This window comes from Cnephaeus nilssonii (assembly GCF_951640355.1).
Source record: "Cnephaeus nilssonii genome assembly, chromosome: 3".
In the NCBI taxonomy this organism is placed as follows: Eukaryota; Metazoa; Chordata; class Mammalia; order Chiroptera; family Vespertilionidae; genus Cnephaeus; species Cnephaeus nilssonii.
Window position 1 is genome coordinate 98,205,130 of NC_137074.1, and position 24,486 is coordinate 98,229,615.

The 24,486-nt window shown below is 40.7% G+C and overlaps 1 protein-coding gene across 1 annotated transcript in view; it reads right to left on the bottom strand.

The window, feature by feature from the left end:
- The window catches only part of ROBO2 (roundabout guidance receptor 2), a gene marked incomplete at its 3' end in the record, with an annotated part of 701,349 nt that extends 694,719 nt beyond the window's left edge, over positions 1-6,630 (bottom strand). Inside the window, exon 1 of the mRNA XM_079766360.1 lies at positions 5,984-6,630. Within this exon, the coding sequence (XP_079622486.1) occupies positions 5,984-6,044 (61 nt within the window). The 5' untranslated portion in view covers positions 6,045-6,630. The remainder of the gene's footprint in view (positions 1-5,983) is intronic.
- Between the last annotated feature and the right edge of the window lie 17,856 nt (positions 6,631-24,486).

Below are 24,486 nucleotides of genomic sequence, written 5' to 3' on the forward strand. Positions count from 1 at the left end.
GGCAGGCTAACAGTGTTGTAAGGGGAGCAATTTTAGACAGGATGGCCCATATTTCTGAAGAGATGATTTTGGATAGGGACTTATTAAATCAATTAAAGAACATACCCATGCAGAGATCTGGGGAAGTGCATTTCAAGTAGATAAAAGAACAAATACAAAAGCCCCGAGTCAAAAACAGAACATCAAAAACAATGTACTAAATCTAGGCTCTAGGTAGGGAGTGTGAAGAGATGAGGTTAGGTAGGTAAAGAGGGGCTTGGACTTGAACTGCCTTGTAAACTGCTGTGACGGGTTCTGCATGGAAGCCATTAGAAGGTTGAGAGCAAGGAGCTGCCATGATCTCACGTGCTTTTACAAGGTCCTTCTGGTTACTGTGTAGAGAAGAAACTGGGATGGGGTAAGGTACAGGGATAGGACAAGCAGGAATTAAATGATAATTTATCAGGCTAATGTAATAGTCCAGGTTTTGTCCAGGATTGTAGTGGTTGAGTTAGCAAGAAACATTTGGTACCTAATTATTTGAAAATGCATCAAAACAATAAGATGAATTAAAATGTACCAAAACAATAAAAGAGTAGATGGATAAATGGATAAATATATGGTAATCAAGTAAAGTGAAATAATGGTAGAATCTGGGTGGTGATATCTTTTTTACTAAAAATATATGTACAATATATTTTTATTGATATCAGAGAGGAAGAGAAATGGAGAGAGAGATAGAAACATCAATGATGAGAGAAAATCATTGATTGGCTGCCTCCTGCACACACCACGCAGAGGATCAAGCCTGCAACCCAGGCCATGATCCCTGACTGGAATCAAACCGTGACACTCAACTACTAAGCCACGCCAGCTGGGCAAGTGGGGATATCTTAGTGTCCATTGTACAACTCTTTCAATGTTGCTATATATTTGAAAATCACAAACACACAAATAAAATTGTTAGTACCAGGATATATTTCAAAATTAATTAACAGAAACCTCATTTAAAGTGAAGTAGGAGGACAGGATGGGAAGGTCTCCCACCCTACCTCCATCATGAGCCACAACAAGGGAAACTGTTTGTAATAGGCCTTTCTAACTTCTTCTTCCCCTCTATAAAAGATTCCCCCCTTCTTTGTTTTAGCAAACTTTCACATGCCTCACCGTGGTTGCATGTACCAGATTGAAATTTCTTGTTGCTCTCAAATACACCCATTTTGCTGAAGAAATATCTGGCTGAGTTTGTTTACAGTCAACAGAGTTCACACAATTTGGATATGGGCTGTGAGTACCAGCCAAGAATGAATCCTAGTTTGGGATCATGAAAAACTCTGTGAATAGTGATGCCATTTACTGAGCTGGAGATGACAAGGAAAAGGAGCAGATTCTATCCCAGGCTTCAGTTTGATATATTCTTATTAGCTATCATGCAAAGATGTCAAACAGTCAGCTAGATATGTCCAGCACTGTGCCAGGCACTGGAACTACAATGGTATAAGAGCCAAACTATAAACTCATGGAACTTACAGTCTTCCACACAGTGACTGGGCAATGTTAAGAAGTATCAGCAATGAGATGAACTATATTAAATATTAGATGCAAATGCAGAAGAAAACACTAAAGTTTGAGGCCTAGATTACGCCTCCCTCTAGGAGTAATGCTGTTTTGAGTTACAGATATGTATTTTGGGTGAGATTGCTACACTTTATTTATTTTGAGACTAACACACTTTAAATGCTATATTAGATCTCTATTACAATATATCACACTGTTGACACATTTTAAAAAATATATGGGAATTTCCCCTAAAAGGCTTTATGTTTTAGTCAATAATTAAAAAGAAGAAAAAAAATCAATATTAATGTATTGATTTAGGTTGATAGGTCCATACCTGGAGATACTATAAAAAACATAACAATATTTTCTTTAAAAATTAATCTATAAAATGATAAGTTTCCATTGTCTGCTTGAACTCCGATCTGTAGACTTCTGTCTGTCCAAACTGAAAAAAAAAAGATAGGATCTATACAAAATAAGTTTCCATAAAGCTATACAGTATTAGAAAAGAAAAATGATAAAGTTGAGGACCCAACTGGATATACCCAAAAGTAAAACATTATTAACATATCTCCTTTAAATGCAGATGTTCTAAATTATTATTCAAGAAACAGCCTCACTTATTTTTTTTACTCTTCAAATACTTCTTTAATTCCTTACATCAGGTTCAAAAAAGAAGGAGGAGGAGGAGAAGAGGATGAGTAGGAGAAGAAATAAGTAAAAGGAAAATTTTCTTCCTAATACTCTTCAAAACCAAATTGCAAATAGGAAGTAAATTTATCTCTTACAGAATGCAGGAACTACTGAAGCAGATTTTACTGGACACTCATCCCACATACATGAGCTCCCTTCATTATTATATATGCATCCAAATGTATTCAATGTGCTTGCATATCCATATTTTCATTATCAAAATGCTATTTTATGCAGGCTGCTCAGGGATGAGATGGCCAGAATTGTTCTTTTCGTATAACCATGACTTTTTTCCCCCCTTTAAGATAGTCTTTTTTGATGTTCTAAAAATCCTTTTGGTTTATGGTCCACATGTTGCCTAGACTCAAAGGTTATTCAAACAAAGCCAATTCTAACCTCATATTACTGCATAGTCCCAAGAACAAATTTCAGGTTACTTATATGCAATTTAAGTTCTGAAATGGACTACATATGGCTACAATAATGAGCCTATTACTAAAAGAAGCACTTTAGCAAAATGTATAAAACTGTATGAGATTATATATCTGCACTGTGCACACACATTATCTTTATCTCCCCAAATACCATGTGTGTCATTTCCCTTTAAGAATAGTTAAGGCTGCATATGGGCAAAGCCTTCAATCAGGGCAGAATCTTCAAGTGAACACCTCTTGCTACCCGCATCATCCTTCAGGGAGATGGGGTTCATTAAAGGAAACAACACTGGAAAAAAAATAGTTAAGGCTTAGATAAGAAAACTATTCTCATTTTAAAAGTATCCTTTTACAAGTATTAAAGTATCATAAAATTATTGAATTGACAGAACGTATGGGATATAGATGTAATTAAAAGTCTTGTGATGGTTTATATTAGTTCCCTGTAAATGACTGTGAAACCATATCCTTATTTAAAAATAAAGAAAATCTGGAGAACAAAGGCGAAGTTCATTACATAATTTCCTATTAATAGAAAAGAAAAATCTGCATTTGATTAATCTCTATCAAATGAGAAAATCTGCATTGACATCCCAAATAGAAAAGTTTGCCTATAGTTATCAACTAACTTAACATTTATTTTCTGTGGATTCCTACAGACACACAATACTGAACAATCATAAATATTAGCATGTACCTTCTATGAGAAGGCAAAATGCTAACATTCTTCATATGCCATAAAAATGCACATATAAATAACCCACCAAGCAAATTTCAATGCAAATCTATGTATCGTTTGTCACTGAATAAAATTAATTTTTGTGTCTAGCACAAGGATAGTCAGTATATCTTTGAAATGGTACAAGCCTCTCTAAATTTGAAATTCATGGGGAGAATGAGCACACACTTATAAGAAGGATAATAAGTACACAGAAATCCTGGAATCCTGGAAGAGTAAGAGAGCTTCAAGAGCCTACCAGCCAACTCCCTCATTATACATGTGAACACTCAGTCCCGGTGTTGAAATAGCCTAGAGGGCAGTGTTGTCTACATCCCAAATTTTCAACAGTCCCCATGGAAAGGCTGTCATCATTCTGGAGTAAACCAAAGGCAATCCAATGTCAACAGCATGATTTACATAGGCACTCACTAAGTGTCCACAGTTTTATTTGCTTTTGACATATTAGATGCTACATACAAAAATTAGTTTAACACAGAAAAAAAAAATAATGTTACCTTTTCAATTTCTCAACCCTAGGCATTTTTTTTTTTTTTTTTTGCTACATTTGGCTGCAGGATGGTGACCCAGACACAAATCCCCCCGCCCTTATCCTATAAAATTATATCAGAACAAAAGTCCTACGTGTGTCCCTAGGGAAGGAGGGAGGTGGGGGTGGGGGAGAAGGAAAGAAGGGAGAGAGGGAAAGAAGTGAGGGAGGCAGGCTAGGAGGGAGGGAGGACAGGAGAGAAATGATGTCTTGCTACTGCTGTTCCAGCAAGCTGGTTAATTGCATTTGTTTCATATATCTCCAAACACTCCGGAACATTAATTACATTCTGTAACACCAAGCTCTTCTGATTCCCTCTGTCACTTCCACTGAGCAATTTAATTGTATTCCTCCTAGCTACACACTGATTCAAAACAAAAAATAAAAAACAACAATAACATCAAAACTTGGCAATAATTCTGTAGTCTCATATATAGCTTTTACATGTATTGCTGGTATTGAAAAATGTAAATTCATTTCTTATGAGAACACATTACCCAAAAACATATCCAAGTCTTCTCATCCTAATACTCAAACACATTTGGGGAAAAAAATATGTAAAACTTTTTGTAATGGAGATGTAAATGTATTGTAGAGGAAAATGTATTAAAGAAAATGCATAGTGAATTATTAGATGTGACTATAGATATTGCCACACTATAATTCACAGTGATTAATTCCTAAACATCTACTACTTAGAACGGGGAAGAGAGAAGCAGTGTGCCCCCATGAATGCCTTGCCTTCTATCGCTGGGAGGTGAAGGTACTTATGTAACCCGGGATTGAAAACAGCCACTTGACAGTAGGTAAATTCATCTGTATTGCCACATGTTTATAGAAAGCCTTCCTTTCTGAGTCCAATATATCGGGCTCTGGGCATCGCAGCTGCCAAGAACAAAGTTAGCTCCTACAGGCGGGCAAAAAACAGGCAGTGTCCCAAATAATGAATGTGTCCACAATGCATATGCTGGAGCAAAGTTTATGTAGCAACAAGCAACTCTGATGGCTCAAATATTTGGACCAATACACCTCCAATTCTTTACAAGTACAGTATTTAAAAAACTAAAATACTAAAATCCCCATTTTCGGGAGGGGGAGGTAGCAAGCTCCAGTCTTCTCCTTAGACCAATTCTTTCCATTGATGTAAAAAATTAAAGTCCCTAGAAGGTTAATACCAAATGTCCTCTGGATTTCCTTCCTTGAACAAACAATAAAACATATTAATGATTACTTCCACTTGTCATTCAAAACGGCTCCAAAAAAAAAAAAAAAAAAGGATTTTGCAATTCTCTCACAAGAAACTGACATCCAAAGAAAATATACCGGGAAACCAAATCTGAACAAAAGACAGGAGAATCAGAGGCAGAATGCTGGCTGCTTGACACACTGACTCAACCTAGAGGGAGACACAGCCAGCACCTGTTTCCGATTCCCATTGTGTCGGCCACAGGGGACAGAGCTGCCCCCAGCAGGCCCGGAGCTTCTGTTTCCCCTGGTTGGAGTCTGGTCCAGTCCCCTTTTGACAGTTTTCTCACTATGACCCAAATTCTTCCTTCTGATTTCACACTAGGAGGGCACTGGCCAGCATGAAGGTGATACACACTTTTCCCCGAGAGACCTCGTCCCGCATTCCTAACTCAATGAACCTTCAGTGCAACATCCATTACTAATTTTCTTCACTTGAGTGTCTCAGTCAAAGTTCAGACACAAGAACAAACACCTAACAGAGCAGTACCGCAGTATTAGACTCTTTCAAGAGATTCCCTTTAATAATTCTCTTCTACCAAAACTAAGATCCCATCATTTATTGTCCAACTCCTCAATTAATTAAAAAAACAACAGTAGGCGACTACTAATGTGTTCCACTTGCCGCTGTTTAGAAACAAAAGACTTAAAATCTCTGACACCCCCCCCCCAAAAAAAAGACCCCACACCTGGCCAAAAGGGACTTATACATGCAATGTCATTTTATTTAGAGCCCACATCCCCCTCAGAAAGAAATGTGTGCATTTTTTTTGGTGGGGGAGGATAAAAGTATTTTTAACTTACCATCAACGGGAACATATAAAAATCCACAAAGCAGTAGTTGTGTAAACATCAGCCGACTCATGTTGACATATTAAAAAAAGGATCCAGATTTGTTTTAAGAAACCAATCCCCGAGAGCAAAAGTACAAAAATAAGTATCAAAAGAAGAGGTAGGTCCAAAGTTCAGACTTTTCCTGGATGCTAACGGAAGTCAAGGAGAGCAAACCGCACGGTGAGAAGGGCTCAGCGGAGAGGTGCCGGGCGGGCACATTTCGCTTCACCAGAACTGGCAGAGGGTCCACCCGAGGCTGCTGCTGTGTTTCCCCTCCGGCTGCCTAAACTCCCGCAGACGCAGCCCAGGCGGAGGGCTCATTCCCGTGCGTCCAACCCTCGCTCTTCAGGCTCCATGGCCATCCAAACCCAAGTTCTTTCTTCGGGAGTCAGGGGGAGGAAGGGAGAGGAAAAAGACCTAATTCCTAGAAAGTGTTGCACAAACTTGCCAGCGCGCTGCCGGAACACCCCCGGCCTGCCCACCGGTTTTCCTCCCCGGCCTCCCGGGCAGCAGCTCCGGGTCCGGAGTTCCCCGCCGAACTTCGGCGATCGGAGGTGTCAAAGCCGCACTCCGCGGGCGGGCCGGCCGGCGTGCCTCTCCCCGCAGCCGCCTGGCCTCCCTCCGCCTCCCGCTCCCGGAGAAGCCCAGGAACTGTGGGCGGCTCGGCGGCGAAGGTGAACCCCTCCGCGGTGGGGCTGCGGGAGGGAGGGGCGGAGGGAGGGGCCGGGCGGAGGCTGCGGCTGCGGCCGCCCCCGCGGTGCCGCCTCCGAGCGCCTGGGAAGCCCGGCGGCGGCGGGGGGCGCGGAGCGCGGCCGGGGAGCTGGAGCCGGGAGCGGGGCCGGAGGGAGGGAGCGCGGCCAGCCCCCCGCTCCTGCCGCCGCCGCCGCAGCCCGTCCGCCTCCTCCTGCAGCTGCGGGCGGCGGGAAGACTCCGAGGAGGGGAGGCGAGGAGGCGGGCGGGGAGGAAGGAATGGAAGCTGCTGGGATGCTGCCCGGGAGGGAGGGGGGTGCGGGGTGCGGTGAGCCCTCCACCTCCACACCCCGCCACCCTTCGGGGCAGGGGCGCCGGCCGGCTGGGCTGTGCCGAGCTGGAGGCCGGCACGAGAGCCCGGAGCCCTGGGGGGCGGAAATTAACAAATTCGGGGCCGCAGACACCCGTCAACTCCTTCCTCTCCTCCGGGCCTCCTTCCCGCCGCGGGAGGGATGGGGGGCCCCCGGCGCGCCCCGGGGAACGGGCCGGTGGTTTTCCCGGAGAGGGAGTCCGTGGGAGCCCCTCCTAATTATCCACCCCTCCTGCCGGGGATGCACGCGCGTCCTGGGAAAATCCCCTCCCCCAGGACCCAGGACCCGTCACCGGTTAAAATCACACAAGTGCACGCCACCTTCTAGCCAAACGGGGAAGCGACCGGGAGAAAAGGAAAGGAAACAAAGTATAACCACCTTTTGGGGCGGCAAGGTGGAGTGTGGGCGTCCTCTGTGGTTAAAAAGGCACAAGAGAGAGGGGGGGTGGTGCACAGCCAGCTCTGGCCCCGGCCGGTGTTAGCCAAGACCACGGCCCCTCCAGGAACCCCGGGGGGCGGGGGACAGGAGGAAGGATGGCATCTCCTCTTCTATTACTCGGGGGCCTTCTGACCCCTGAAAGGTAGGGTGCAAGGGAGTTGCACCGAAGACGCTTAAGATGGGAGCAGGGATCAGCTTGGCGGTTGGGGGAGGGGGGGGGTACCCCAACCTCTTACCCTCCCGAGTAAGGAGGGTACCTCTTGAAAGAAGAATCCGGAAACCAAGGGTGGGGAAAGCTGAAAACCCGGCCGAGCTAAGAGAAGCTCGAAAAGACCGTATTCCAGCCCAAAGATGACAAAACCCTGAACATGAAGGCAGCCCTCCCCGCACCCACCCGCCCGCCCAGTGTCCGCCGGTCGGGACCGGGGATGGTGAGGGAAGGACACGTCGGATCAGAGGAATGCCAGGGTCCGCGGCGCCGCCGGGGTGGCCAGTGCGGCCGGGCCCACGTGCGATCACAGGCTCCCGGGTAGTTGTTTGATGCCGGTCTGGTGGTTAGAAGGCGGGTTGTAGGAGCTCCTGCCCTTCCCAGAGCGGAGCTCAATGCTGGAAGGTGAATCTTTAGTTCCCCCTACTGGAAAACATTAGGAAAGACTCTCTCTCTCTTTGATGAGGCCCTTTGAGGTTTTGGAGGAAGAACCTTTTGTTTGGTGGGTACATTTTGGTGTTGCCACTTAATTTAGCTCTCCCTTGCCTATTGTGCACCTGATATTGTGTACTAAAAATAATAAAAATAAATAAAATGGCCAGCTACCTTGGAGCAATTAGGAGAGTTCTTATGGCACCTCAGCATGCTTGAAAAGTATGGTAATGAAACATCCTGCAAAAGAATCAGACAAGCCATTCTTCTTGTGAAGCGTTAAGAGTAATTCCAGCACACTTTTGATTATTTAGTTATGGAAAAAGAAAACAGTGCATTAGTGTGCTGAATGAAGTTAAATCACTTGAATTTCCACAGCAATATTCCTGAATGTATTGTTTTGTCACTATGAAAAAACAACAAAAGTTCATATGCTTCATTTTTTCTTCAAAGGACCAAGTTTAAGGTAATACCATGGTCTCAAAAAAACCCCAAATTCATTGGATTAAAATTTTTCTTATCTATCTGTAATACTGGAAAATAACTGATAATTCGTTAAAACGTTCATTTTAAACATTCTGATTAGGTCCAGGGATAACAAAGTCTACCTTATTCCTTTAAATAATGTACCACCACACCCAAGTCTCTGTCAAATTTCCTTAGAAGTGTGCATTAAAAATATTCTGAAAATAGTCTTCCTAATGAAATAATGCAGAAATTAACAAATCATAGACTATAAAATCACTTAGAGACGGAAAGGGTTATGTGTGGGAAGTAGGGCACTAGGTTGGAGGAGAGTGACCTACCAAATGTTGCCCCAGGGCAGGAAAATGCTGTCTCATATACTACAGCTGTTCTTATGTAGAGTAATGACAAGTGACCCCCCAAAAAAGTTTCTTTAAGATACATCTTTTTGGTTATATTATTTACGTGGTATTTGGGACCAAGCATCATCAGTTTCCTACTTTACCTACTAAAAGTAACAAAGAACACCACGGATTTCAGTCTGGTGCCACCTTTTCCCCATGTATCACCTACATTATGGAATAACTAGAGGCCCGGTGCACACGGGTAGGGTCCTTGGCCTGGCTGGTGATCAGGGCCGATCTGTGGGGCAACCGGCAGGGCAATCAGGGCCCCCCCCCCCGCCCCCCGCTGGCACCCGCCTTGGCTGACCTGGGTCCTGCAGGCTGGGGGCAGCTCCTGCATTGAGTGTCTGCCCCCTGGTGGTCAGTGCGTGTCATAGCGACTGGTTGTTCCATCAGTCCTTCCTCTGTTCGGTCGATTTGCATATTAGGTTTTTATTACACAGGATATCTATAGCAAAGATAATTTGGAGTTTATGTTCTCTGCTTTTCTTGAAAATAAGTTTATAAATTATGTTTAAAAATAATACTTTGGCCCTGGATGGTATTTCTAAGTGGTTAGAGCATTGGACCACAACCTGGAGGGTCTCAGGTTCGATTCCCAGTCAAGGGCATGTACCTGGGTTGCAGGTCCCATGCCCAGCCCAGCTGGGGTGCATACTGAAGGCCTCCAATTCATGTGTCTCTCTCACATGGATGTTTCTCTCTTTCTCCCCCTCCCTCCCTCCTTCCCACTCTCTGTAAAAAAGTAATGGGAAGAATATCATTGGGTGAGGATTAACAAAACAAACAAATAAACAAAAAATAATTGGTAAGTGTCTCATTTGACATGAAATGTCATATCAGTTCAAGGAAAACTGATGATTTTATAAGAATCTCATAACAAGTGATAGTTTAAGATTCTAACCAAACTCTAAGTCAGCAACAATAACAGTACTGTACTAGTAAGAGTCAACAGAAATGTAATGTGGACATTAAGTCAAAGGGAAACAATTTCTTGGAGATTTCATAAGATCTGTATAGAGAAATATGTATTTTTTAACTAAATTGAACAAATTTTTTTGGAGCATTGTTTATGGAAGAAATGAATTTCTCACTCTTAAGTTCTTCTTTTTAAAAGAATCCTTAAAATCTGAACATTCTAGTAGAAGTTCAAAATTCAGTTTTAGCAGTGTTTTAGCTTAAACATTTTTTTTTAGGTTTTCATTAAGACAAAAAGCTAGAAATGGCTTAGAAAATTGGAGCCCCACCATGGCCTAATCACATGGTTTAAGAAAGAGAAAACTAAATGGGCAGTTGGCTTCATTATTTTTCATACTATAAATTATGTTTTCTTCTTTAAACAAGTCACAATATAGGGAAATGTACATGGAAATCTAAGCTTTTTTATGTAAAACTTGGAATGGTATTATGTGCTCAAAATGTGAATACCAGATAAATGTGTATTTTAATTTATCTGAAGATAATGTGTGCAAGAGACTATAATTAACCCTAATTTGGGGAAGGTGGTCAAATGGCCTTCTTTATCATAACACTTCTGAGTTGGCATTTGTGGAGAGCCAAAAAAATATCATCTGAAGACAATCTTCACAATATTGGATATTTCTTTTCCATACCAGATTCCCCAAGGATATAGTATAAATCAAGTAACCCAGTCCACCATTTTTGTTCTTTCTAACATGCTCTCTTAACTGAAATTGATATATATAGGCAAATCAATCAAAGGTTTGGTCCATGATAATTTAATATCTACTATCACTTACTATATTTCAGGGGTTGTTTTGGTTTTTAAAAAGTTCATTATATCATTTGATTCCTGTAAGAGCCTTATGTGATTGATAGCATCCCTATTCTACATTTGAGAAAACTGGAGGTTAGCTATCTAACCTAAGTTAATAAAATGTGCAATCTTCCTTTGAATCCAAATCTGACTACATAATCCATGTTCCTGAATGTCAGGCTATCTTCCACATTGTAGAAGTACTGTAACACTTTAATGAATCGCTTTGATTGATCAATTTAAGAGAACTCCTGAAAAAAACAGAATATACAGAAATATGTGATCAGTTTTTGTCTTCAAAATTGAAGAATCTTTTAAAGCCCCCAAATCACCACTTATTATCTGTTCAGTTTGAATTTTCCAGTAAGATAGCCTTACTGTACTATATAGAAACACCATAATAGCACCATATTTAGATGAAATGTATGGGTGATTATCTACAAAAGGACACAGGACAATAAAAATAAGTGAAGCGTTAAAAATTCAGATCAGAGCAGGATGACTCATTCCCTCTTAGGTGTTTTTTTTTTAAATTTTTTAATTACACTCCACCTTGTTCCAAAAATTATTTGAGTGAGCCAAGATAAACTGCATATTGTTCTTTTGAAATATATTCTAAATATCTGATTTCAATCAACTCATTTCCAAGTATTCATTTAATACTTTTCTCTGTGTAGTAAGTATGCCTATAAATGTACCTATCTATGATTAGTAATTTTTATACATTACATGGAGTTATTAAAATATTTTATTTTTAGAGATGTGAGATTTAAGTTGACTAAAATGTAGCAATCTTTCACAAAAAAAATATTTTCTGCCAAATTCCATCACTTGTGGTCAAAGGATTTCTTTTTTCTTAAAATTAGTTTGGAAAATCATGTTCTAACTTGATTGAGAAGTTCAGTGATACTTTCAAAGTTAACACAGCTTTTGAATAAATAACAAAGTACAATAAGTCATAATATCTAGGCATAATTTTTTCAAGTGCGTATACATTAAAACTTGAAATTATTTTTTGTATGTTTTTATTGATTTCAGAGAGGAAGAAAGAGGGAGAGAGAGATAGAAACACCCATGATGAGAGAGAATCATGGATCGGTTGCCACCTGCAAGTCCCCTACTGGGGATCGAGCCCACAACCCGGGCATGTGCCCTTGACCGGAATCGAACCTGAGACCTTTCAGTTTGCAGGCCAACGCTCTATCCACTGAGCCAAACCAGCTAGGGCAAACCTTGAAATTTTTAAAAACACATAAAGATAGCTCAGAATTCATTGATGAGATTGTTCTCCTCATCAGTACTCCTCATTCTGAGAAAGTCCATTCCACCCTCCGTCCATCTTGTTTATGAAAGAAACCTCAACCTCTGACAGAGTTAAAAAGTAGCCCTTTGGTAGGGAAGATAATCTCTCATCCAGACTGGGAAAGTGTTTTTAAAAATAAGCAAAGTTGTCAACCTCACAAAAACACAGATATTCTACAAGTGCAACTCTATCCATGTGGCCTTGAACCATAACAGGCTAGGCTTCACATGTGCCAGTGGTCTTTTTCTGCTCATTATTTTGTCATCTCTATTTAAAGCTTTCATGTTCTTATTTTAGTATATAGACTAATTTCAATGATGTTAAATAATATGCTTCTTGCTATTTTTACAACACATTTCATAAACCCAAGAAAATCTTTTTGATTCTTTTCCAAACTATTCCAAATCCATCTGCTCCAATCTGGGCTTTGTATAATTGAATTTTAGCAACAGATAGCTATAATCCTAATAGGAAGATTTATTATTTAAAATCCAAAACAGAACTTTTGTTGTTCTGAAAAATGGAAATTGTCAAGTTTCAGGAAAAGGCTCATTATATCAATAGGTCCCAGATTTTGAAGTTTATCTGCTCACTGACTCATTTTAGATATATTTAAAAATGGATTCTTCACATTAAAAAGAAGTTCCTTATGCCTCCTTACAGTAATATTATGGAATTAATCCAAGGACACATGTAATCTGATTGAACTGCCTATGGTTCTATTATACAGAAGAACTAATGTGTTTGGGCACAGATTCTTATTCTTTTCCAATATCCAAATTATCTTATTCCTGCCTGATAAAATTACTTTTGACTGCCTGTGGAGTACTTGAAGTTCTTTGTATAACAAATACTAATTTTTTAGTTGTTACATACCAGCAGGGCATCTAAGTAATATTATTTTTTTAAAAAAAATGAGAAATGTAAATACACATTTTCTACCTTAAGTGATAAAATTAAATATATGGAAGAAATCATTATAGTCCAAGTTAATAGACAAACTGCAAATGAAGGGATAATATAACATATAAAATATTTCATATCAAAATATTTCATTTGGGTGATATCTGTCTATTAAGCAGTTTCTGCTGATTAATATTTTACTCAACAAAAAGGAAAATAGGAATAAGTCATCTTTGTTCTCCGGGTAATTTTGGCCTTTTCATTAAATACTAGTAGTAATGTAAAAAATAAAGAGACCACCAAATGGTTAAGACTGAAAAATGCTAGTGCAGTTTTTGACAATATGATACAAATTGTACAGACTCTTTATTGCATTCATTGGCTTGTTTTTAGGTTTAATATACTTTCTTTATTTTAATGACTAGTTCCTTATATTTGGTAGGAATATGAAATGTAAATACATTTACATAGTATCTAATATACAATATATTGAGCAGCTAAATTAAATTATGGTTTTTAGCAATGAGAAAAAAGTTTCACCAAATCTCTATCTTTTAATTTCTCTTTTTCCTAAGACTACTCATCAGCAGTTTGGCAAACATGATTGTTTGAAGTACTGATTGCTATAAACATGGTCAATTAAAATTATGTAGCATGATGAGCATTGAGGGTTTTGTTTTGTGTGTTTTTTGGTGTGTGTGTGTGTGTGTGTGTGTGCGTGTTATTTAATTTTGTCTCTACAGCTGGCTTAAATCCAGGTAATTACTTACCTATTATTTTGTTTCTCCCTTCTCCTCACCAAACACACACATTAAAAAGACATTATAACTCAAAGCTATAGGAGACCTATTTTTCAGCCTTCATTCTAAATCATGTTTAAATTATATATAAAAAAGATGAAAACTTATTTTAAAGATTTCTAGGAACTATCTGACATTCTTAAGTAAACCGTTCACTTGGCATCAGGAAATTTTGGGTCTTCTCCAATCTAACTGGGAGGTAGCATTTCCACTTCATTATCTCTGCCCAAAGAAGGGAAAATAAATGAGTGACTAAATGGGGAAATCCTAGAGCATATTAGCGAAGAGCTAGAGCTCTGCCTCAAGTAGATCTGGATTCTAATCTTGGTTCTGCTACTTACAGTGTGATCAGAACAACTGCCTTAACCACCATAAAGCAAAGGTAACAATGCCTACTCAGAAGGGTTTTTTGGATGATGCATTTAAAGAACTTGACACACTGTACACTTTAATTGGTTTCCAACACTTGGGTCATTGCAGTGTACTAGTGAGTCTCCACCATGATGACAGTGACAAGCTATATGTTAACCTAGAGTCTTTTTTTTTTCTTCCACAAAGAGTTTGACAAAACTTCCTAGCCTCCCTTGTGGTATTAGAATAGACTATGTTGGAATCTGGTCAATGAACTAACTTAGGTTAGTCTCTAAGATGCCTCCCACGTCATCCCAGCGCTCTGACTGTTCTGTCATTCATTAGAACGCCAACTCATGTAGAAAGCACCAAGTCGCTAGATGGAATAAATGAGTCCCAGGATGAGCGTGTAGTGCAGATTATCTCACTCTCTCTCAAATGCTTTAGAATATGAGTTGAACAACAAATAACTCGTAATGTGTTAAATTATAGAAGTCTTAGTATTCTTTGTTTCAGTACTTAGCCTATCCTGACAAATATAATCCGTTACTTTGAATATTGCCTAAGGATTGAATGGAAATGTTACTTCTTCACAGGACATTAAATCATGATTAATATTACAATAATACCTAACTTTTAAAAACAATTATTATGTGGAAAGCATTGCAATAAAACTTTTACATTAATGGTCTATTTAATTACCAGAAGCATATGAGGGAGGTATTATTTTTAGCCCCATAATTCAGGGTAGTCCATAAAAACTCAAATTGATGACAAAACTTGGAAAGTGTCATAACTGAAGCTGAGATTCATATCATGTGTCAGCAAAGCTTATGCTATCACCCAGGATAGGCTAGGTTATTCTACTGCAGCATTTTTATTTTTATTTTTACTCCCTTAGGAACATTTTTGGACATTTTTGTCCTAATCACCTCCCCATGTAATTTTAATACCACAAATATTAAAATTTCTTTTTGACCCAATATCCAATTGAGGATGCATATTCTACAAATACAAACAAGTCCAAAATATCGAGCAAAAATGGTTATTCTTATTATACTGTGAGTCTCCTGGGCACTCTGCTCTACATCAACTAACATTGATGATGCACTCATTTTCCGAACAAATGAAAAAGTGGAATATGGCTGCAACATCCTTTGGCTGGAAACAAATTATACTATTTCTTATATTTAATTACCAAAGCAAGACACAAGCCCACCCCAATACCCCTTCATTCATGGGAGAAAGCTGGAAATATTGTTGACCAGCCATATTTACTATCCCACATGTTCACTTCCTGTAAAATTCCTTTCTTTTGGAAGGAATTACTCAAATGTATCATGGCAATATGGGTTATTTTAGGCTGAATAGAAAATCTGATTATTATATGTTCCCATAATGGGTGAGTAGTTTCCCTCAAAATCATGTCTACCAAGAACCTCAGAATGTGACCTGATTTGGAATTAGGGTTTTGCAAATGTAATTAAGTTAAAGTGAGTTCATACTGGATTAGGTTGGGCCCTAATCTAATGACTACTGTCCTTGTAAGAAGAGTGAAGTGTGGACACAGACATGGAAGCCAAAGGGAAAAGACAGCTATGTGAAGACAATAGTAGAGATTGGAGTCCTGCTGCGAAATCCAAGGAATACCTGGGGCCACCAGACCCTGAAAGAATTCTTCCCGAGAGCTTTCTGGAGGAGCACAGCCCTGTCAACACCTTGACCTTCTAGCCTCTAGCATGGTGAGGGAATATATTCCTGCTGTTTTAAGCCACTAAGTTTGTGGTAGTTTGTCATGGCAGCCCTAGAAAATTAAAACAGTCATTACCTGTTTTAAATAAAAATGGGGAAATAACTAATAACTTTTTTTTAATATATTTTATTGATTTTTTACAGAGAGGAAGAGAGAGGGATAGAGAGTTAGAAACATCGATGAGAGGGAAACATCGATCAGCTGCCTCTTGCACACCCCCTACTGAGGATGTGCCCGCAACCAAGGTACATGCCCTTGACCGGAATCAAACCTGGGACCCTTAAGTCTGCAGGCCGATGCTCTATCCACTGAGCCAAACCGGTTTCGGCACTAATAACTTTTAAAAAATATATATTTTATTGATTTTTTACAGAGAGGAAGGGAGAAGGATAGAGAGTTAGAAACATCGATGAGAGAGAAACATCAATCAGCTGCCTCCTGCACACCCCCTACTGGGGATGTGCCTGCAACCAAGGTACATGCCCTTGACTGGAATCGAACCTGGGACCCTTGAGTCCGCAGGCAGACACTCTATCCACTGAGCTAAACTGGTTAGGGCTAATAACTTTTTTATTTATTAAAAGCCAAGTAAATGAATGATAAACTAGTAAAAGCCTTAGAAAAAAATGGTAATACATATTTTAAATCCATTTAAATAAAAAGTTTATTATACATGTGCACACACACAAATAGACACAAGCATATCTAAATACAAAGAAAAAAAAGAGGAAAAATTTAAAGTTTACTTTAAAAGATCTAGTATTTCAAAATTTCAGAATGGAATGGTATTAAGATCATTTATTATAATCTAACTAGAGGCCCCGAGCACAAAATTCATGCATGGGTGGGGTCCCTTCGTCTGGCCAGCGATCGGGGCCTATCAGGGCCATCTCGCCCAATACCTGATCAGGACCGTTCGGGGCCAGTGGCCAGGGAGGGACCTCAGGAGGGATTCAGGCCATGTCCGACCCCATCTCGCCCAGTCCTGATTGGCCAGACCCCAGCAACAAGCTAACCTACCTGTCAGAGCATCTGCCCCCTGGTGGTCAGTACACGTCATAGCGACCAGTCGGTCCACTGCTTGGTCGGACACTTAGCATATTAGGCTTTTATATATATAGGTTGTAACTCATAGCGTGAAATGCTAGGCACACACTTTCCCTCCAGCCTCTGGTCTTGGAGACCTCATGTCCTTCCAAGGCTCTGCTCACCCTCTTCAGCTGCCACACGAAGTAAATTTCATCGTGTGCATGGAAACCCTTTGCAGGCTCCAAGGGTGTGTCTTTACTTCGCTGCAGTTCCAATGGGAACATTACACCAACATAAAGAGAGACACCCTCATTATCAGGTAACAGCGTCATGGTAAGACCCCTGCTCAGCCTACTGCAGCAGTTTTAAATAGGCCATGGGTCACCCTAGATGGTTTTGCTCAGTGGATAGAGCCACGGCTGTGGACAAAGGGTCCTGGGTTTGATTCCGGTCAAGGGCACATTCCTGGGTTGTGGGCTCAATCCCCAGTAAGGGGCGTGTGGGAGGCAGCAGATCGATTTTCTCTCATCATTGATGTTTCTATCTCTCTCTCCCTCTGCCTTCCTCTCTGAAATCAATAAAAATATAACAAAAATAAAAATAAATAGGCCATGAATCAAACGTTGCTGCTCTCCATTCATCCAGTCCCCTCACATCCTCTTTTGTCTTCATCCCACCCTCCCCCCCCCCACACACACTCTGCTGGGGTCTGTAAAATGGGGTCAGGATTTCTACTTCAACCAAGGGCGATGCTTCCACACAGCCCTCCTTCCCTTCCCATCTCTGTCCCCAGTCCTGTGGGGTCTCTCCCTCCCTTCCATCTAACTTGGTGGGCCCTGCTCTGCCCCTCCTCCTACAACTTCCTGTTTGCCTCCTCCTTTCTCCTTTGGGGTGGAGCTCCCCGAAGGCTGTGTGGGGCGGGGCTGTGTGGAGTGGGGCTGTGTGGGGCGGGGCGGTGTGGAGCAGGGTGGGACTGTGCTGTGGTGCAGAGCTGTGCTGGCCCAGGCAGGGCCTTGGAACAGAGCTGTGGTGATGATGATGGGTCATGGGGAGGAGGAGAGAGGGATGTAGAGCCTGTCCCATGGGAGAGGCACTGGGCTCCTCAGCTGCCCCCAGCTGCCCCCAGCCGCCCACAGCCAGCAGCTTTTCTCTGACTCAGCCCCAACCCCCTCTCTGTTGCGTCCCCGGGAGCCTGAGGCTGGAGCAGGCACATCTGGCCCTGGTGCTACCCACTCTCCTGGAGTAGTTAGTGACACTTAACAAATAAAAAGAAGCAGCTCTGAATATTGAGTACTGAGAATGCCACAGGCTGTGTAGGGCTGCGCAGTCCATGGCTCTTGGATCACATGTAGTAGCCTCCCATGCCACCAGGTCCCTCCTGGCTCCTGCCCCCACCCACCTCTGCCGGGGCTTGGGCCAAACCGTGGGAGCTTCCTGAAGGCTCTCACATCACACCTCACTTTCCAGTCCAGCCCACCACCGCCCGCAGCAAGATAACCTATCAGTTGGAGCATCTGCCCCCTGGTGGTCAGTGCACATCATCGCGACTGGTCAAGCAGTCAAACTTCCAGCAGAACTCCCAGTTGAGGGGACAATTTGCATATTAGGCTTTTATTAATAGGATTGTATAGCTCAAAGATATGAGGTCACTTTAAATTAATAATAGACACCTTATCTTATATAAATCAGTCTTTTAAAATTTAAGGTAATTTCACCTAGACAATTTTAGAATTTAGATATTGCCTTGTGTTACTTGTTATTGCTACTGCCAGTGGTTTCTTATTAAAATTTAACTATATACATACTAGAGGCCAGGTGCACAAAATTCATGCATGGAAGGGGGGTTCCCTCAGCCCAGCCTGCACCCTCTCCAATTGAGGACCCCTTGGGGGATGTCTGACTGCCAGTTTAGGCCCGAGCCCCTCAGGGATCGGGCCTAAACCGGCAGTCAGACATCCCTCTCGCAATCTGGGACTGCTGGGTCCTAACTGCTCACCTGCTTGCCTGCCTGATCGCCCCTAACCGCCCACCCCTACCGGCCTGGTTGCCCCCAACTGTCCTCCTCTGCTGGCCAATTTGGTTCTGATTGGTCAGTTTCAATGCCAGTCAATGTCAAAAGCTCCACCTCCTATGCAGCCATTGGCTCCCTGTAGCACCCAGATTTGGTTTTGATTGGTCAGTTTCTATGCCAGTCGTCATTAAAAGCTCCACCTCCTACGTAGCCATTGGCTCCCTAGAGCACCCAGATTTGGTTCTGATTGGTCAGTTTCTATGCCAGTCAGCATCAAACACTCTATCTCCTAGGCAGCCATTGGTTCTTCATAGCACCCACATTTGGTTCTGATTGGTCAGTGTCTATGCCAGTCAGCGTCAGAAGCTCCGCCTCCTAGGCAGCCATTGGTTTTTCACAGCACCCACATTTGGTTGCGATTGGTCAGTTTTTATGCCAGTCAGTGTCTCTGGGCTTATCAACGGGGCCTGATCAGAAAGGCAGGGCTGATCAACAGCCCCAGTGGAGGCCTGGTGAGAAATGGAGGCTGGCTGCTGGCCAGACTAGGAGAGAAAGAGAGAGGCAAATGCTGATCAAAAGCTTCCACAGAGGCAATGGGTCAGTCCCTGCTTCTCTCTTCAGGCCTCTCTCTGGCCCTGATTCACAGCCCCCTCAGCAGTCAGTGCTGGGGCACCAAGCCTGCAGGGGAAGCAATCAGCTGGGTTGCCATGGCAACCCAGGGCTGACTGCAGGACTGACTTCTGGTTGGTCGAGCCTTGGTGGTTACTGGTCTTTATGACCCAGGGTTTTTATATATTAGGTTTAGCACATTTAAAATTTTTTACATAATTAGAATCATATAAATATATAAAAGTAACTCTATACCATGAAAATACTAGAGACCTGGCTGGTGTGTCTCAGTTGGTTGGAGCATGGTCCTAAACACCAAAAGGTGGTGTGTTTGATTCCAGGTCAGGGCATATATCCAGGTTTTGGGTTTTATACCCATCAAGGCATGTGTGGGAGGCAACCAATGTTTCTCTCTCCCCCTTCCTCTCTCTAAAATAAAATTTTTAAAAATAAAAATATTAGAAGAAATACTAAATAATACTATGCTATATTAAATATTAATAAATATTAAATATTCATTTCTGGGGTTTTTTGATGTTTTTTACAGAATGCCTCTTGCAAAATCTAGTAAGGGTTATCACAGAACCAGATTTACACAATTGCTGATGGCAGTAAATAGAAGTCTTAAATCGTTTTTCTCTGTTGATTTATTTAATGTAGCCTTAGAGATCAAGAAGGCTTAACACTCATCTTTACAACAGCTTTCCTATTTTAAAAATAAAAAATAGAATTAGCCAAATCTCAATTTCTATGCTATTTATAAGCCCATTTTCCACATAAGTTTTCTTCATTCAATTAAAAATCTAAAAACAAAATACACTCTAAACTTAGAAGCTCCCCAAATTACTGAACATTTGACCTACCTTGACAACTTGTTCACATGTACATTAGTCCTAATCATAATCATTAACAAGTAGTAACACACACACACGCACAAACACATGCACGCATGCACACACGCAATGTTGGGCCTCTTACATCAAGTTAAAAGATGCATAATCCCATCAGCCTATTACTTCCAATCTAAAGCAACATCTATAACAACGATCTAAATGTATTAGAAGCTATATTTATACAGAGAAACATACAGGAAATCAAGACCAGCAACTTGAACCACATTCTTACAGTAAATAGCTATGGTAATCAGAGGTGCCTTATTCCCACAGAACTCAGTGCTTTGTGCTGCACCAAAACCTTGGTGTGAAAGGGAGGCGCTGGAAAGAAGAAAGAAATGATGCGTTGTCTTATGCTCACCAAAGCAAGAAAGCATAGCAGTCGGATGTTAGAACATTTTGAAAGGGCGGATCACATTCGCAAACATTCAGCCCTGTGCATAGTAGCATGGAGCCACAGTTGGAAGACAGTGAGAAGCCTCAGATGCACAGAACCAGGGGGAAAAGTAGAGCAGGGTGTCAGATAGTGGAATACAGCTTTTAGAGGACTTAAAACAAATTAGAGAAGAAGAAATATCTATTATGAATGACAAAACATTGAGGTTCTAAGAAGTAAAGTTACTTCAGCGAAAGAGGACAGAAATGAGTGCTGAGACCCCATTGACATCAGAATCCATTTTATTTCCCCAAAACTCTGTTCACTAATTTAAATGTTAATCATTGTTTTCTGGCTGTGGAGAGGGTGTGTGGGACATTTTAACTTGAGAAAAATCATTGGCAGTTAATGAACTAGAGGCTTTCAGGAGCAGTTTTGTCTGTTTTGCCTCAATCAGACATGAAAAGGAGTGAGGAAATGAAAGGGAAGAAAAGGAAAACAGAGGTGGGAGGACAGGAAGCAGGGGAGTGGGGAAGTACAGAGAAGTTAGATCAGTTCCGGTTTCACCAAAACAAAAGCTAGAGAAAGAGAGGGGGTTCCATATGCTTTGGGCTTCTCATTTCTCTTTGTAGCTCTTATCAAGTATTCTTTCTGATTTCTTTCTACCCATTTCACTTTTGTCTTGTAAGAAAACTGAGATGTGGCCTCATTTGTTCACACCACGACTTTTGAGCCAGTTTGGCTGTTATTTCCTCCCTCCCCCACTTAATTAAATATGCTAAGTGGGTCAGAGAGTAGTACTTGACTAATACCCTTACCAGAATTCTGAAATTGGCCCTCCATGGTGCTCAATTCTTGAAGGGCTCCACTAACTGTTGTAGTTAAGTAAATTACCTTATTGATATAAATGTGGCAAAGAATTTTTTAACAGTTCCTATCATACGATATTAAGAGTCAAAGCAACTTAATGAGTGCCATGTACCGTTTCCTACTCAGAATTCCGTTTTACATTTATTGTCCAATTTATTTTGCTGCACTATATGCCCTCTTGAATATCAAATTGGTAATGTCTGTGCATTTTTGTCTGAACTTTGGAAGCAATAGTTCATTCAACAATTCAGTATCGGCCTCTCTCACATACAGTGTCAGTCCCACTGGAGATGTCACTTTCTAAGTGTTCAGACCATCAGCCTGACAATTGGCCTGACTGCACTGGGGGCTTCAGGGAGATTCTTCCGACCTGTTCCCTCAGACTGAAATTTCCTTTTGTAATAAGATGCTGTCATCACTATTGTCATCAGAAAGACATATAAGGGGATTGTTAACATTATTGTTTGTCAGACTTCTATATTAATTTTCCTTGAAATGGTATTGTCTAAACCGGAGAATAGAATTCTATTTTGCCTTGTCTCCAGAAATGCTTTTAAATTAGGATTGATGTTTGAGCTCCATGACTTTTCACTGCTGATGTGATTTAGTTTTGTATCTGAATGTTTGGTAAGTAGCAGTAGGACTGTATTCTCTTAGTTACAAGTCCATTAGCCTCCTCCCTAAAAAGATGCTTTATAACAGTAGCTTTTGTGCCAGACAAACACCGGAATATATTGTCTGTCAAAACACCTGCACTTATTTCTGGAGAGGTCTCTTAGGCATAAAAAACTTCAGTGGTTGGAATAAAGATTGGCGGTGTGCATATGGCAAGCACTGTGATTCATTTGTTCAATTCACTCAACAACCTTTTATTGAGTGCTGTTACATGCCTGGCTACCACAGGAAAAACATCTGCCTCCTAAATACACATTGCCTCTCTGGATTTTAGTTCCTTCACCAGTAAAATGAAATAGCTGGACGAGTGACTTCTAAATACTAGTCCCTCTAAGAACAGACATTCTATTATGCTCTTCGCTTATGTCCAAGTCATGCCCAAGGATTTTAGCTCTTGCATCAATAATCAGGCCTGAGCCCTTTGCAGATAAAGAATCATTACTTTACGTTTGAGATTCTGTGAAATAAAGTTCCTTTGAAAGATGTGATATGATGTGGTGTTTATTTTGCTGGTCATTCACTGGCATGTCTTATCAATTTTATTCAGGGCCAAGTGTAGACTGAAAAGTTGTGGTCATTCCTGGTAGCTGGTTAATCTGTTCCATTACAAGTGAATAATGTACCTACCTTCTTCTAATATCACAACATTCTATTAAAATAAAATAGGATTCTAGCATCCCTGATATAACACGGCTTATAATGACACAGATTTGGATATCATAAAGGTTGGAATTTATCCCTGGATATTAAGGGATTCCACAGAGTTGTATTATATGTCAATATGACTGAAGAAAACTACATTAGAATCTCATGATTAAAACAAGGAACAGAGACTTAAATCCAAGTATGAGCATATATACTTCTGTTGCTAGAGTTATCTCTTTATGATGAACATTTATTTTCACTGTTGAGTTGACGGTGGTTGTGGCAATCATGATGAAGCCAATGTTTTTAAATAAATAAATTGAAACACTGATGTGCTAAAAGCAGGATTGTGTCTGCATGTAGATACTGTTGAGGCTATTTACTTATCAGATGCCTCTTAAAAAATAAAACTTCGTGAAACATCAAGCTAAAAGCAACAACAAAGAATATGCTTCTCAAGGAGGGATGCAGAGATGTATGAGGGCATCTTCAGTAAATGCTCTGGGGATTCCTAGGTTCTAATCCCTAAAGGCTTAGAGCACAGTGCTTGCCATTAGCACACCACTAACCCATTCTAAGACCCCTTAGCACAAATGATACCACCCAGGAGATTTCCTCTAAGACAGCTGTAAAGATTCTTGAGGTTGTTTGCATTTCAAAAGAAATTCACTTAAATCATGAATCTTTTGTCTAACCTTATGTCATCCCCTTTTATGTTCAGTTGGGAGCAATTTGTCTATTCTTTCAGAAACTTTTGTTAGTTATCATGTTAACTAAATTTCCAAGTCCCTGCAGGACATTAATTTGGTTTTGACCTTAGAAATAAATCTATATTTGAATTTGTTACCTCAAGTGAACTGGAAAACTTTTACAAATTTAATTATTGATGCTATTTGGGACACATTTGATTATATTTTGTTTTTAAGGTGCAACATCATAACAGAACTTTAAATAAAAAAGCACAATTTTGGAGCAGTCTTACGAGCTGATGGAAGATTTAAGCAGTCATTAGTAAGACTAGCCCAAAATAATAACTAAGAGTTGGAATAAAAATGACATTAATTAACCTAATACATCTAATAACAAAAATTGAAAGAATTTTTTTCATTAGAGTAAAATGTTTTGTGAAGAGGTTTATGGCCACTTATTTTCAACATGACAGTCAAACATTCTCAAGAGACAATCTAGCCACCCTGTCTCCTGCCTTTTAAAGAAAGCACACTAAATTAATATTCTGTCTTTTCAAAAAAGTCCAAGAGGAAAAAAACAAAACAAGAAAAGGTCAAACCAGTGGTCACTTCACTAATGTTTCAATGTCTTCACTTTAAGGTATTCTATTCCAAATCATGTCTTCCCCTCTCCCAGCATGGTGTTAAGTCATCAGTCCAAAAGAAAGATGTGAATTTTTTGAGCAATAGTTAGTTATATGAAAATGTTCCAAAATGGTGGTACTAAGATTCATGTTATAAA